Source organism: Toxoplasma gondii, chromosome XI (assembly GCF_000006565.2).
Source record: "Toxoplasma gondii ME49 chromosome XI, whole genome shotgun sequence".
Lineage (NCBI taxonomy): Eukaryota > Apicomplexa > Conoidasida > Eucoccidiorida > Sarcocystidae > Toxoplasma > Toxoplasma gondii.
In genome coordinates, this window is record NC_031479.1 from 4,067,565 (window position 1) to 4,083,650 (window position 16,086).

The 16,086-nt window shown below is 52.1% G+C and overlaps 1 protein-coding gene across 1 annotated transcript; it reads left to right on the plus strand.

Annotated features, from left to right (window-relative positions):
• Positions 1–1,160: 1,160 nt before the first annotated feature.
• On the plus strand, positions 1,161–16,069 carry TGME49_314410 (aquarius, putative). The gene is made up of 14 exons (XM_018782816.1): positions 1,161–3,993; positions 4,390–4,647; positions 5,178–5,414; positions 5,849–6,164; positions 6,551–6,761; positions 7,545–7,827; positions 8,572–9,106; positions 10,078–10,855; positions 11,240–11,463; positions 11,854–12,091; positions 12,515–13,001; positions 13,309–13,398; positions 13,524–13,657; positions 14,458–16,069. Exons 1-14 carry the CDS (start codon positions 2,259–2,261, stop codon positions 15,682–15,684), a joined length of 6,753 nt encoding a protein of 2,250 aa, XP_018635377.1. The 5' UTR covers positions 1,161–2,258; the 3' UTR covers positions 15,685–16,069.
• Positions 16,070–16,086: the final 17 nt, after the last annotated feature.

A 16,086-nucleotide genomic window follows, 5' to 3' on the forward strand; every position in this document is an offset into this window, starting at 1 on the left:
ACATCACTAGGAAAAACAAAGGACTGCCTCCTGGACAATATGATAAGGATGGCTGCCCTTTAACTAGCTCCCCTGGCTTGTGGTACACTGAGGTCGAATTTACGACAAGAAGCGAATTGTATTTCAAGGCGTAGGGATGGTAATGACGGAAGCCAGGTTCTATCCTCTGTAAGAGACTAGCTCAGGAACTACGCACTACTCAGTAGATCCACAGCATTTAGCTGTAGTATCCCTCATGTGTTGACAGTCTCCTTGCGACTTTTGTAATTGAAGATCTCGTCATTTTTAACGGCGGCGATGACCAAGGATACATACGTCCAAGGGAGCCTGTCTACTCCTTGAAGGTCGATTAGTGTCAACGAAGTCTGTCAGCTTTTTTTCGGTTCACTGTAACTCCAGTTTTGCAGCGTCACTGGGATTACATGTGGAGCGTAATGGAGACTCCGTGTGAAGCTGGAATTGCGACAGAATGCCGACTCGTGTCTCTGCTTATTCGATGTGACTCACCAGGAAAAACGGCCTTCGTCCAAGGACAATCCTCTTCTTTCAACTCTATAAAAATGATGGTAGCTGTCTGGCTCTCACTTTCAGATACGCATGCACCCACAGGCGTGTAGATATATAATAGCGACGGAGTCCCGCTTCTGAAGATGAAAACAAAGAGTGCGGTCGGCGGTTGGGCTCTCCGTGAAAAACGGCACAAGCTGTGAGCAAAAGACTCCTCAACCTAAACTGAGGATTCAAGAAGGTATAAACCGTACAAGGATCAATGACGTCGTTTACCTGTGCATCTATCTCGCGACTCGGTCTGAAGGGAGAGAGAGGAGGGAACAGATGCAGTGTGGAGGAAACTGCTTAAAAGAGACCGCTGCTTTTAGAGGAAAAGAAAACCTCCTACACATGCTTCGAAATCCCTACACACAAGCGTATTTATCCCTTTTTAAAGAAGTACTTCCTTCTTCTTTCCAAGCCGCGAATCTCCTGCGCATGCGGCCGCGAAGGCAAATTTCCGAATATAAGCCGATGTGGCTTGCTTTGGTCAGCGCACACTGGGGAGAAAAGCAGGGGTTGTCAACTGCGTAGAGATGCAAAATGGGTCTTTCTTTGTCCGCTTCTTGGGTGTGTTGCGGCGCCTGCTTGCCGTTCTTCTGGCAAAGATATGCCTTACACGTCTTCCAGTGAGATTTTTCGCTTAGCTTTCGTTCTTTGCTGGATAGATTCTGCGCAGACAGTCTTTTCCCCCCCACAGACATTCTTCCGTGTGCCCTTTCTCGTTTTGGGCGTCTCTCTTTCTCCAGCGTTTTCTCCGTGTTTCGCGGTTAGCAAACGGAGTCTCTCTGTGATTTGCCTGTGCCTCTGCTACCCCAGAGCCATTGTCTTTTGCCTCAGGCCTTCTGTTTTTTCGCCTCAGTTACTCGGGCATCCCGCCTGCCCATTCTTCAACAATCGGTTTTTTCTCCCTCATATTTCCTTTTTTCTGCGCGCCTTCCCTTTGGTCTATTTCTTCCTTCTTCATCTTCTTCACATCTTCTCTGTTCGCTCCCTTCCTCTCGCTGCCTCTATTTTGACGCATTTCTCGTCGACAAAGACTGCTTTCTGCCTCCTCTCGAGTTCCCCGCTCGGCTTCTCTTTTGTTTCAGCGGAAGCTGGACTTCGCATCTGCATTTCAGTGTTCCTTTTCCTGAAACAGCGACTCTTTCGTCTTCGCTCTGCCGAACGACAAAGTGAAACGGAAAGGTCACCGCATCTGCATGCGTTCCCCGACCCTATGGCAGAGCTCTCTGGAAAGCGCTTCTACGATCTGTGAAACGCGGGAGAAGCCGACTTCGCAGTTTAAGCGCTCCCCCCGAGATTATCGGGACTGGAGCACAGTGAGAAGGTCTTCAGTCACACAGAGTTTGACCGTTACCCTCTCTTCGACTGTGCACGGACTGCGTCTTGCTGCAGCGCATGCGGTACCGAAAGGCATGCAAGCGAACCTCTCCACCGCCGGGATCTCGTCGTCTTTTTTCTACGTGGTTCTTCGAGGGAGAGTCGTCTGTGGACCTCTGTCGCCCTTGGCCTTCGCGGGACGGTCTCTCTCTGTTTCAGAGGCTCCGTTGTTTCGAGTTGAACGAAAATGTTTCCCTTTTAGAAACCAACAGTCACTTCGTTGCCTCACATCTTTGTCAAGTCGTTCCCGAAGGAGGAACAGAGGCTCTGAGAGGGCCGGAGACACGCTCAACTCGACAAAGAGATCTCCCTGAAGCTTTCTCTCAATGTGCGCCTACGGGAGGCGTCCCCCACCTCCTCCTCCAGATGGAGGCAGGCCGGCGACCGTCGGACCGGCAGGTCCACAAATTCTTCGAGTTGGAGCTTCGCCTCCTGCATCTTCTGCTCCGCCTCCCCCTCCCTCTGCATGCTCACGCCGGCCTCTAGTTCTTCGTCGAGTCGCGCCGCGACCTCCTTCTGCTCCCTCTACGCCGGTCACGGCGAATGCGGCGTCTCTCTTGGCGTCGAGCAGTTGCGGGGAACAGGCAGGGAGTCCTCTAGAGAAGAGCGAGAGAAGGGAGAGAGGCGCGAGAGGAGAAAAGGACGAGAGAGGAGCGCTTCGCGATCTCCCGTCGTCTCGGCGGCAGGGCGTTTCGCATACATTCTCCAAGTTGGGCCAGTCAAGGTGGAAACGCCCTCCGCTGGTCCACCCCGATGCGGTCGGATTCTTCAGAGAGCAGCTGGCTGAACAAGAAAGACTGTTGAAGGCGGCAGAGGAGACTGCTTCCGAGCTCGAGAAAAAAGCCGCGCATGCATCAGATGCAGCAGATGCAGCAGAGGGGGGTGCGGGTAAGAAGGGAAGGCACTCCGTGGAAAAGCAGTTGCGACTCGCACACAAGAGGGTCGAAGCCGCGAAGAAACGCTTCGAAGACGCTCGCGAGACGCTAGAGGCCATTGCTCAAGTGGAGAGCGCGCCAAACGAGGATGCAGAAGAGAGCGAGAAGAGCGAAGCTCGAGGCGTTCGCAGGCAGCAGGAGGGATTCGACCCAAGTCTGGTGACGCAGATCTACGATGACTTGGTGGACGCTCACTTCCCGCAACAAGGTCTTCTCACCCTCGAGTTTTCCCTTTTCTTCGAGAACTATTTGTGGCCGTTCTTCCCCGTTCACGGGGCGGAGACACCCGCGGACGCCGACAGTGGCGAGCCAACTGTGTCGAAGGCTCACTTGCTCCTCATCGTCTGCATGCTCTTGGAGAAGCACCGGAAAAACTTGCCTCTCTGGGAGTCCTTCCTCAACCATCCTCTCCTCCGAGACAGCGACGGCCGCCGGACGGAAGCGCGTGAGGAGACAGGTGGAAAGAAGGAGACAGGTGGAGAGGATGTTGAAATGGACGGTGGAGCTTCTCAGGAGAGGAGGAACGGGGAGAGAGACGCTGTGGCTGCGGAGTTGAGCGCAGACAACATGGTCCGCCTTCCAGACGAGTTTTTCCACGCCAAGTTCTCTTCCTTGCTCTACAGTCTGTTAGATCTCTTCCTCCGCTCTGCAGACGCATATCCCACTGCCGAGAGCGGAACCGCGAACGGATGCGTCGAGGCGTCCTCCGCAGGAGACTGTGCGGCAGCGAAGAAACCTTCTTCTCTTCTCTCTGTCGCGGAGAAGACTCTCGTCGTCCGCTTCTTGATTCTCTGTTTCCAGGGACTGGAAGAAGTGATGCTTCGACGCGTGACTCTCGCGGTGTGCGGCGCGTCGATGTGGGTGCATGCATCCCCGAAATTCCTCGACCAGCTTCTCGAGACGAGTGGTGCGGCGCTCCTGCTGTGGCAGAAAGGCAAGAAGAAGCTCCAGGTCGCTGACGAGGCTCTCGAGGCCAAAAACATCGACGGGATTTTGAAAGAAAACTCGAGTCTCGGGCCGAAAGAACAGGCTGCGAAGAAACGCGCGAGAGATCGCGAGATCAAACGCGCGCGGACTGAACGCGACTTCTTTCCTCTCTTTCTGCAGCAGTTCTTCTGGCTGATCGGTAAGTAGGTGTGGAAGGAAGCTGCGAAGCTGCGGGGGACAACTCGAGAGGGCAGAAGCTCTCTGTGCGGCCAGGCTGTTTGCGCAGATGCACCGATATTCCCCTCTGTCTAGGCGACGAATGGCGCGCATGTACATGTTTCTGTCGACTCTGCATGCGCTTGCCGTTGCCCTCTTTGATGGCGTCTCCTCTGGAGGCATCTCGTCTTCTTTGGAAGCGCCTCCTCTTATCTCTCATGTGACCATCTGGGCCTCTCTATGCGTTTCCTATATAGTCTCTGCTCCTCTGCCTCATTTGCCTTCTTGCCGATCTACGCATGCATTTAGTTCGTCTCTGCATGCATTTTTCAGTGGGGCGTTGCATGCGTTTTCGCCATCTCTGCGTGCCTGTTTCTAGACGACGTTCCACTGAAGTATGCGGACGAAGGACCGCCGATGGAGGTCGTCTATCTGGCCGAGCGGATGCTGGAACTTTTGATCGATCTCGAAAACCAGTTGCCGACAAGGAGATGCATTTTGCCTCTCTTGAACGACTTGCATGTGGTCGTCCGCGCGCGCATGGCAGCCCTCGCCAAGACTCCAGAGGCCGGCGTCTACAAACAAATGGTCGAGCTCCTCGACTTCTACAGTCGATTCGAAATCGACAATGACTCAGGTAACCAAACCGTTGTTTCCTCGACACTCACCCAGTCCTTCATATCATCATAAACGCGTTTTTCTCTATACCTACATTCATATATATACATATATATATATATATATACATATATATATACATATATAAATACATATATATATATATATAAATATATACATATATATATATATACATATATATATATACATATATATATATATAAATATATACATATATATACATATATAAATAGATATATATATATATACTACATAGGTCCATGTCAGTGTAGTAGTCGACACATATGAGTATATATATATATATAGGTAGATATAAATATAAATATATGTACACATATACGTATCTGTATCTATGTGTGTATGCATGCAGTCATGTTCTTTTTGAATGTCTGGATGGGCAGGTTGTGCAGTGCTTTTTCTCTTGTTTTCTGATTGCTCGCTGCTTCGGGGGTCTCATTCTCTATTCTCCCTTTCCTTCGTCGCCTCTTTTTCGCATGCGTCCGTTCTCTCTGGCGTCTCTTCTCTCAGGTCTGCCGTTGACGCCGAACCAGTGCGTGGACGCTCACTACAGGCGAGTGGCAGACTTCCAGAGGTTGTGTTTCTCACTTTCGTCGGACATTCCTGCGCTCAAGTTGCCGGCGCTCGCTGCCGTTTCGGCGATCGACGCGCCTGCCGAACTTCGTGGGCTTCTGGACAAACAGGAGCTCCTCACTCTCCTGCAGATGGCCACCCACCTGAACCTTGTCGACCCTCAAACTCTCCCAGGTGCGAATCTGAAGAAGCGAGTTGTTCGTCTCTTCCACCGCGCTGCGAGTTCTGATGTTCCGAAACGCCTTCTTCGCACGAACGGCCTTCTCTCCAGCGGATTGTCCTCTTTGCTACTTTGTTTATGTCGCAACGTTTCCCCTGTGCCGTTCTTTTATCTCTTTGTCACTTCCTTTTCTCTGTCCTCAAATGCTTCTCCCCTCGCGCGGTCTCTACACAACCGTACATACATACCTACATACACATATACATACATACCTACATATATATATATATATATACATACGTATATATATATATATATGTGTGTAACTCCATGTGTGTATGTAGATGTGTATTAGGTATGTGCGTCTTGCTCTCTGTCGGTCTCTTGGGTTTGTTCGTCGTCTCGCCGTTCCGTTGAGTTTCCTTCTTCTCGCGATTTTCTTGTTCAGGCGCCCCCCGTCCGGAGGTCGCGCCTTCCTCGACGTTCGCGGCTTTCTACGCGCGGTTGCCTCCGCACTCGCGCCGAACGAAGAAGTGGATTCGCGAGTTTCTCACGGAGACTCTGTGTCACCATCTGGAGCGTCGCCCAGATCAGATCCAGCAACTCAACGCTCTCTCTCTGTACCCCTCTGAAGAGGAGATGTGGAACGAAGCAATTCTTCCTGCAGACCAGTACACCGGCGACACAGCCTTGGCCCTACCCAAGTTGAATCTCCAATTTCTCACCATTCATGACTATCTCCTCAGAAACTTCAACCTCTTCAGGTGCACAGACACAGCCTCATTCGTTTCCGATCCTTCGTTCTTTCTTTCTTGTCTCTCTGGTCGTCTTTCGCGCCTAGCCTCCCTCGCTTCCCCTCCTCCGTCTCTGAAGTCTCCGTCTCGGTTCTCTCCTTCGCATGCGTTTCCTCTCCTTCCTTTAGCTCTTCTCTTCGTCTTTCGTGGTCGCCAGCTCGGCGTCTCTGTCTCGCAGCTTCCCTCTCGTTGTCCCTGTGCGTCGTAGTCTCCGTTTCTCTCTTTTCTCTCCCTCCCTTCTTTTCTCTCCCTCCCTTTTCTCTCTGTGCAGGTCTCTTTCTCCCGGCATGTCTGTTGTCTCGTTCTGGCGGGCGGCGAGTCTTGTCTCTGGACCTCTTCCATTTTTTTCTCTGCAGACTGGAGTCGATTTACGAAATCCGCGAAGACGTTCAAGACGCGATTTTCCGCATGAAGCCGAGGAGGAAGGAAGCGCCTTCTGCCGTCACTGGAGTGTACGCGGACTCGAGTGCTCTGGACGCTGGGGGAGGCCGAACAGTTTTTGAGGGCAGCGCGCGTATGGCGCTTGAGCTGCAGCGGTTCTCTGTCGTCGCAGTCGAGAAACCTAAGGTGAGAACTCGATCGAAACAGCGCTATCTCAAAGACAAGCGACAAGCAGAAGACATGCAGTCGACGAAGAGAGCGACAGAGGAGACAGAGCCAGCACACGGCAGAAGGAGAGCGAGAAGAGAGAAGAGAGGCGCAATGCGAGGAACAAGAGCGGGAGGAAAGAGAAGAAGAAATGAGCAGAGTGGAAGGGGAACAAGAGGAGAGCAATGAGAGAGTGGAGATGGTACATGGACAAACAGGACAACGAATGCGTCAGTATTGGAGGAAGGCAAAGAGCAAGAATAACATTTTATCGAGAGAAGAAGCGAACGAAAACCTCTTCTGTCTGCGGTCGTCTCTCGACACTCTGCGTTGGCTTTTCCCGGTGTTCTTTGTTGTCTCCTTCCTCGTCGCTCTTCTGTCCTGTTCCTTCCTCTCTGGGGGTTTCAATTTACCTTTCTCGTCTCCATCTTCTTTAGTCAACTCTGTCTGTACCCTGCGTCATCCCCTGCTTCCTCCTTGGAGCGCGGATCTTCAGCGGACGCAATAACCTCCAGCGGACTGCGTGTGAAGCACAACGCAACTCAGGAAAGGAAAACGTAACTCCCGCGCAAGGCTGCCTTTCGCTCTTCCTTCCGCACCGTGGTTTGTGTTTCGATCCGCCGTTTTCCGTGGAGCGGCAGAGTCTGGAGGACTCTTGCAGAGGTGATCTTGTGTTGCGCATCTTTTTTCCGAAGGGCGTCTCAGTTTTTTTTCGTGGGGCGTTGAATGCCTCAAAGAAGAGTCGAGACCTTTTCTCTGCAGGTTGGAGAGACAGTTCCGGCAGAAGTGCGAGCGGAACTGAGTATCGACCTCGCCGGCCTCAAGCCGCAAGTCGCGCGTGAGTGGGATGCCCTGCGACAGTTCGACGTCCTCTTCCTCGTCGCCATCGTCGCGCCGAAAGAGGCGTACACAGGGCGCCTGCAAGAGCTCGAACAGGTGCATCAGTTCCCCGAAAAGTTCGGAGTCGTCGTCCTGCGCGGCTGCGAGGTCGTCGAGGTCCTCGACGAAGACGGAAAAGTCATCAGCGAATTCAATCCCCTCGAACGTAAGGCCGACGAAGCACAGGCAGTTTGCACACAAACATGACCCTATGCAGTTTGCACACAAACATGGCCCTATGCAGTTTGCACACAAACATGGCCCTATGCAGTTTGTGTGGATGAAGTGAGTTTTGCCGTCTTGCCGAGGAAAGCAAGAAGGGGGGGGGGTCGGTAGGAAGAGGAGGCAGGAGATTCGGCGCATCGCGAGAGCGCGAAGAAAGAAAGGCGAACGATACGCGGCTTAGAAACTCGAGTGCTTGCAGGATAATTCGAGGTTAAAGCAGTGGACGCAAACCGGAGAAAAGGCGTTTTATCTGGATTCCGATCAAGTCTCCAAACGTCCTCTTTTTAACGTGGAGGTTTTGCTCTCTTTCCGATTCTCGCGTTCTCTTGGTGGCGCAGTTCTCTGCCGCTGCCTTTCCTGGCTTGAGCTGCATGCGGCCAAGTCTGTTGGTGTTTTTTCCTTTCCTCGATTTCTCGCGTTTTGTACATTTCCAAAGGAAACGAAAGCGAGCCGTGAAGAGTCTCTGGGCCACAGTTCGTTTCGTCGGAGTTTGCGGAGAATTGTTTTCGCCTTCGTTGTCTGTCTCCACTTTTCGCGTCCTCTTTCGGATTTTGTCGCTGCGCCTCTCGTGTGGCGCCTTGTGTGACTTCCTTTGTTCCCTCGTTTGTTCCCCTGAAACGATTCTTCTTACCGTCTCACGCGGTTTTCTTTGGACTCCGTTTCTTCCGACGGTGTGCCTGCGCAGCTCGCATGCCTATGGGGACGGCGCGGACGCTTCGCGTTCTTCTCGATCCGAATCAGTACAGCCGAGATGTTCTGAGAATGGAGGAGGAAGGTTTCGAGGACTTTTACAGTTGCTTCAACTTGGTGATTCGTCGACATCCGAAGCACAACACCTTCAAAGCCGTGCTCTCCACCATTCGGTCGCTGATGAATCATCCCGAGGACGTCGTCATTCCGGCCTGGCTTCACGACCTCTTCCTCGGCTTCGGAGACCCTGGGAGTGCTCAGTTCTTTCGTCTCCCTTCTCGGCTGCGTCGCCTAGACTTCCGAGATACCTTCCTCGACTTGGTCCACCTGCGCGAGGCGCTCGCCGAAGCAGAGCTCGAGACAGAAGGGAACGTCGCGAGTCCTCCCTTCGTCCTGGACGTCCGAGACGCAGAGCCGGCCGAGAAAGGAGACCCAACTGGATGGCCAGCTCTCAAAGTCCGCGCCAGCACATACACCCTTCCCGCCGTCGGACCGTATCCAGACTGTGTCCGACACACAAACAAAATCCGGTAAAAAGACGAGAGGCAGCTCTGGTCCGCGAAGAGGGGGAGACGAGAAAGGAAACGGAAACGAGAAAGGAAGGGGAGACGAGAAAGGAAGGGGAGACGAGAAAGGAAGGAGAGACGAGAAAGGAAGGAGAGACGAGAAAGGAAGGAGAGACGAGAAAGGAAGGAGAGACGAGAAAGGAAGGAGAGACGAGAAAGGAAGGAGAGACGAGAAAGGAAGGAGAGACGAGAAAGGAAGGGGAGACGAGAAAGGAAGGGGAGACGAGAAAGGAAGGGGACGGAGAGGCTAAGGAAAGATGCAGAAGAAGAAGGGCAGAGAACACGGTGCAGGTTGAGAAGGTGAAAAGAGATGTTGCGAGAAGAAGTGGAGCACGGACCTCGATGCGGCGAAACGCGGCAAACATGATTGCTTTTTGGAGCAGCTGCCGTATAGCCGGAAAGGACCTGTTTCGAATTCTCGATCTTCGTGGAGTTTTTCTCGCCTTTCCGGGTGCATGCTTCCCTTCCTCTCTCCCCGTCTCCTCTCTTCGTTTCTTCTTCCTGTCTCCACCTGTGTCGTCTCGGTTTTTTCGTCTGCTGTGATTTCCTCTCTTGCGTTTTTCCTTCTTCTCCGCTGCTCCGAGTTCACCTTCAGGTGCATTCAGTGTGGAGTTCCTGCCCGCACAGAGCAGGTTGTTCGTTTATCATGTTGAAGGCGAAGCTGCACCGCTTTTTGTGAGAGCTTGCCGTGGGGTCGTCCGGAACGTTGACTTCCTCGAGAGGACGGGAGCGGGGGTGTTTGCGTTTCTCTTCTCTCTCTTTCGTGAACGGTTCCCCCAGTTCGAAGATGTGACTCCACTTTGGTCGGAGAAACTCCTGTTCCACATTTGGCCGGCTCTTGCGGACGATGGGACCTGTTTCAAACGATCGCCGTTTGCCCACCTTCTCTGTTTGCCTGAGCGAGGATCTCCCCATGTTTGCGGCTCTGTCTTCAGCTTCACTCCACAGCAAGTTCGCTGTCTCCTCTCGGGTCTGCAACCTGGACTGACGATGGTCGTCGGACCTCCGGGAAGTGGAAAGACAGACACGGCAGCGCATCTCGCGTATCTTCTCTACCACAACTTCCCTTCCGAAAAGGTTTTACTCGTCTCCCACAGCAACGCAGCGTTGAACGATTTGTTCCGGAAAATCAAGAACTTGGATGTGGACGAAACGCATCTCCTTCGGCTGGGTCGAGGCGAACAGGACCTGTATGCAGAGAGTCGGGAACGAGCAGTTGGAAAGATCGGAGACTTGGACGACGAAGTGGAAGACTTCTCCTTCTCGAAGCAGGGGAGAGTCAACATGGTCCTGGAGCGCCGAAAACAGCTGCTCGAAAAAGTGGAGAAACTCGGAAGATCTCTCGAGGAACAAGACGCACCTGGGCTCTCCGTCGGAGACGTCGGATTCTCCTGCGAGACGGCTCTCCAGTTCTACAGATACCACGTCCTCTTCAGAATGGAGAGGTTTCGGAAACTCGTTCGCAGAATGAAACTCCTCGAGGAGAAACACAGACGGGTGCATGCAGACGAAGAAGAAGAAGTAAACGAGGAGGAAGAAAACGCGTTCTGGAGCCGCGTTTCACAGGTTTTCTCAGATCTCGAACAAGAGCGCGGAACGCCCCTGGTCGTCAAGGTGGAGAAGGCGAGACAAGTGCAGGGAGAAGACGCTCACGAAACAAATGGAGATGAACAGGAACAAGATGAGAATGCATGCATTTCTGTTGATCCGGTGGTAAGCTGGGCGACGAGAGAAAGGGAGAAAAAAGAGAAACACCTGGAGAAAGTAGGGAAGACATGCTTTCCAACAGGGATCCAGTGGTACGCTAGGAGACGACTACGGTCTATGGTCAAAAGAGGTTCGAGCATTGAACGCCCGGATTTTTAACTTGTCAACACTGCACGCTGTCTAAGTGAAAGTGACCTCTCCTCGGATCAGGAAAACAGGTGATTCCCTGCCACAGTTTTTTCATGATTTTTCACAATTTTTTCCGATTTTTTTCTCTTTTCAAAAGGCGTTATTCCCCTTTTCCTTCCTAGACTTCCTCAGAGTGTGGAGTCGTCTTCGTTCGGCCGCTTCTGCACGGTGTTTTCTGGCGGCCTCTCTCTTGCGTCGCAGCGAGCCATGCGCGAGTTCAGGCACACCTACTTCGAGCTTCTCTTTCCTTTTCCACTCTTCTTCGCGGACGCTCCTCAACCTTTGTTCGTGAAAGACAAGGCCAAGGACGAAGAGATGGCGGAATGCTGCTTCAGATACATCGACAGAATCTTCCAACAAATCGACGACTGCCGCGCCTTCGAGCTCCTTCGCACTGCCGGCGACCGCGCCAACTACCTTATCACGTAAGGAGCGCATTAGACATATATATATATATACACGTATAAGTGTGTGCCTGTATACACATGCAGGTATTTGTATATACATGTATACATATATATATATATATATATTTCCACGCACATATATTAATTTGTACGTATATTTATATTCATATTTATATATATATATATATATATGCATGTATGTGGTATTTGTGCGTATATGGAAGCATTGAGCCTTCGAGTGCGAGAGACACCGGGCAGGCAGCTTCTCTTCAGAGGACTCCCGCGAAGTTCGACGAGGCGGCTAGCGAGGGAGTAGATGCACATCTGAGTGTGTGTCAATATCGAGGAGACACGGCGTTGAAAGTTTGAGGCAAATGCGAGGTTTTTTCGAGGTTTCGTTTCTTTCAGGAAACACGCGCGCATGATCGCCATGACTTGCACGCATGCAGCGATGACCCGCGAAAATCTCGTTGGGCTGAAGTTCCAGTATGACACTTTGATCATTGAAGAGGCGGCGCAGATCCTCGAAGTGGAAACATTTATTCCGATGCTTTTGCAGCAGCTTGAGCGTGGAGGCGTGAGCAGGCTCAAGCGTGTAGTCCTGATTGGAGATCACCACCAACTGCCTCCCATTGTCAAGCATCGGGTAACGAAAAAACCAAGCACTTGGCTGCCTTTTTCTTCTAGCTGTTTTTTTCTAGAGAGAGTCGAGCGCAGAGAATTTTTGGAGGAGGGAAGGCCAGAGAAAGTATTGTTTTGGGGGGGGAGGGGGGGGGGGGGGTCGACGTCCCTCGAGGTCTTCTCGCCTGGTGCTTCACCTTCTCTGAAGTCCTTTCTTCTTCGTTCATTTCTGAGACTGCCCTCCCTTCTCTCTCTTCCCTCTCTTCTCTCTCTTCCCTTTCTCCTCTTTTCTTGGGTCCTCTCTTCCGTCTTTTTCCTGAGCATACAGGCCTTCCTTTTCTCCGTCCTCGCTCTCTCTCTCTCGCTCGCGCGTTCTCTCCGTGTCTGCCCTCCTGTCGTCTTTCCGCGTCGACGCCTGCTTCGTCTGCCTGCGCGTCGCGTTTCTCAGGCCTTTCAGAAGTACTCGCGACTGGACCAGTCGCTGTATTCTCGCTTCATTCGTCTGCGCTCGCCAGCGCTCGAGCTGGACATGCAGGGACGCGCCCGGCCGTCGCTCGCGGCGCTCTACTCGTGGAACTACCGGCGTTTGGGGAATCTGCCTGCCGTTGTGGAGAGCGAAAGGTACATCACCGCAAATCCAGGACTCTCCTTCGACTTCCAGTTCATCAACGTCGAGGATCACGCAGGCAAAGGCGAAACCAGTCCGCTGCCGTACTTCTACCAGAACTTGGGAGAAGCTGAAGCCGTTGTGGCGCTCTACATGTACATGCGGCTGACAGGGTATCCAGCCGAAGCCATCAGCATCCTCACAACGTACAACGGACAGCTCGCTCTCATCTCAGATGTCCTCCATCAAAGATGCGCGTGGAACCCAGCAATCGGCCTCCCCAAAGCCGTCGCCACGGTCGACAAATACCAAGGCATGCAAAATGACTGTAAGTTCAAAGAAAGAGAAAGGCGACAAACAGACTGTTGTGTGTGTGGCGGCCTGCGCCGCTGCAGTCACGGAGCTGAGACTGAGAGGCGGTGGCTTGTATCAACGCACCGAGTAGCTGCATATGCACATGTACGGATATTTATTTCTCTGTCTCGGTCTATATAAATAAAACTATGCTTAGTTCTGTGCAGGCATATGAAGGAGTGTGTTTCCACTGTGGTATATTGCCGTTCGAAGTACCGACGTTGAGCGTGGAATCCCGGGCGCAGCATCAGGGTGACTGGACTCTTGTTTTTTCTCTTCAGACATTCTTCTCTCGCTCGTTCGCACGGAGCGCGTCGGTCACATTCGAGACGTTCGCCGTTTGATTGTCGCGGTTTCGCGGGCGCGGCTCGGTGAGGAAATGCAGAGGCAGTGAACGCCAGCTCAGAGACAAACGCAGAGACGCGAAAAAGAAGCCACAGCGAAAAGCGGAACTGACAGCTCTTCTCTTTCTCCTCTTGGCACCTCCTCCCCTCAGGTCTGTACGTCTTCGGACGGTGGTCGCTCTTCGGAAACTGCGCTGAGACAAGGCCTGTGATGAGAAACTTCGCGAAGCGACCCCTGCAGCTGGCCCTCCAGCTCGACGAAGAATCCTTCTTCACAACTCGAACAGTAAGAGAGGAGAAACAGAAAACGAATGAAGTTTCAAAAAACAGACCTGGACAGCTGAGAAGAAAGCGACGGTGGTGGCGAGCAGAGAAGCGTCAAAAGGCGCCTTCAAAGCCTGGGTGCCGTTTTCTGGAAAAGCGAGAGATCCCCCAAACAGGAAACACTCTTCAAGGACCGTGTGCCTTCCCGCAGAGCGCCTCTCTCGCATGGCGTGGAGGGGAGACGCAGAGATTCGGGGGGATCCAAGAGAGCGTATGTTTCCGTGACTCTTCCATCGCAATGATTGCTTCGTTTCAGGCGATGCTCTGTTTGTTCACCAAAACCTGTGGAGTCCGCGAGTCACTCATGTGACAAAGTTCTGAACTTCGAGCACAAGTGCCGAGGGAGACAGTCTCACAAGATCTCGAAACCGTTCACAGTTTTGCGGCTCAGAAAAAGAGCCTTGGAGGGGGTGCAGGAGGACAGAAAAAGGCATGGTTCTCAAACTGGTTCGGGGTAGGTGACCTCCTGGGTCTTCGAAGACAGCGTTCAGAGTTCGAGGCTCTGTCCTTCCCGTGACGTTCAATCCAGAAGGCTCCTTCCAGAAGTTTCTACCGCTCTGCATGTGTGTGTGTGACTGCGGCGAACGGACGCCAGAGGCAGAAAGTCTCCACTTTCAAAAGCTCTTGTCGGGCAAACGTCGAACAGAGTCCACACAGACGAGAAAAGAGAGAGAGAGACGAGTAGAGGAGGAAAGCGTGAGAGTGCGTCGGGGAGGAAATGAATGTCCGTTCGAAAAAGAGTGAACCGTTGTTTTCTTTTAGGTGAGGAAAGAGCCTTTCGCAGGACGGCAAGAACCTGTACCCGCAGGATGCACGCTGGTCCCCGACGTCTCTCAACTTTTCACGGTTGTCCAAAATCGCGCTGTCGCTCGCGTGGAAGAACTCAAAAAGCAACTCAACATCCCCTCTTCTCTATCTTCTTCTGCATCTTCTTCATCTTCTGCATCTTCTTCATCTTCTGCATCTTCATCTTCTGCGTCTTCATCTTCATCTTCTTCGAGGAGTTTGCTACCGCGACCGCAGGAGCCTGTCAGCTTGCAGGGCCGCTTCGGCCTGGCGGCGGCGCCTCTGGTCGTTCCCGCAAATTTCCTTTCTGAAGACTCTTCTGTTCCTCCTGCGCCTCCTCCCCACTCGTTTGTTCCTCCTCGTCCGCCTCCGCGCGCGCCAGGCAAAGACAGGAGAAGCGCAACACGAAAAGGAAGAGATGAAGGGAAGCCGAAGCCCAGAGGAGAGCAAGAACGGCACCGAAAAGAAGACTCACAGGCAGCAGGCGAAGAAGAGAAGGAAGTGAAAGAAGCAGAAAAAGGTGACAAAGGAGAAGAAGAAGAGGCGAAAGGAGAAGACGAAGAGAAGGAAGCCGTCGAAGAAGAGAAGGAAGTGAAAGAAGCAGAGAGAGGTGACAAAGGAGAAGAAGAAGAGGCGAAAGGAGAAGACGAAGAGAAGGAAGTGAAAGAAGGAGAAGAAGATGACAAAGGAGAAGAAGAAGAGGCGAAAAGAGGAGGAGAGATGGGCACTGAATCGGAGGTACGGATTGCTGAAAAGGAGTCAGAAGAGCAGAAAGGTGCTCGAAAGTCGGGAGGCAGAGCGCCTCGTAGGGGCGTTCGTTCGGAGAAGGAAACGTCAGGCAAGGGAGAAAAGGTGACATCGTCGAGTGCAACAGGGAAGGCGCAACAACCTGATGAAGCAGGTGACTCTGAGACGAAAGCGGCAGAAACGCATGCGGAGGAATCCGAACAAAGAGAGAGAAAAAGAGGCAGAACAGCAGGTCCACCAGCTTCAACTTCCTCAGCTGTCGAGGAGTCTGTCGCCTCGCCCCTCGCGCCTCCGGAGAGTCAAGCTACGAGAAAGTCCACGCGAACGCATGCAAAGAAAGATGGAAAGGAAGACGCTCAAGACGAAGGCACTCAAGGAAGAGAAAAGAGAAAACGTGGAAAGTCCATAACCATTTTGCCAGCAAGTGCACCGAAACGTAAAGCGTCGAAAAAGTAGACTTTTCAAAAAATTAGTCTTCCCACAAATACAATACACTTATGTTTTTTATATAAATAAATATTTATACATATATATATATATATGCATTTATATTTAGATGCATGTTTTTTGTATGCATATACCTGTGTACACATGTATATGTATATGGAGAGAATATGCGTGAAGGTGAGCAAAGACTGGGTGTCTGTTTGCGTTTGCTTGGTCCAAAACTCCAAAACGGTGGTGCATGCTCATGCGTGGAAATGTCGTTTTTCTGCGAATTCAACTATCGCAACTGAAACCTGAAAACAAGTAAACGAATTCCGAAATTTTGGGCTCTCTTCGCTTCTACAACTATCATCCGTTCTCGTCGCATTTGTGTTTTTGGAAACAGACCCCGTTCTCGACGCCGCTGTCGTT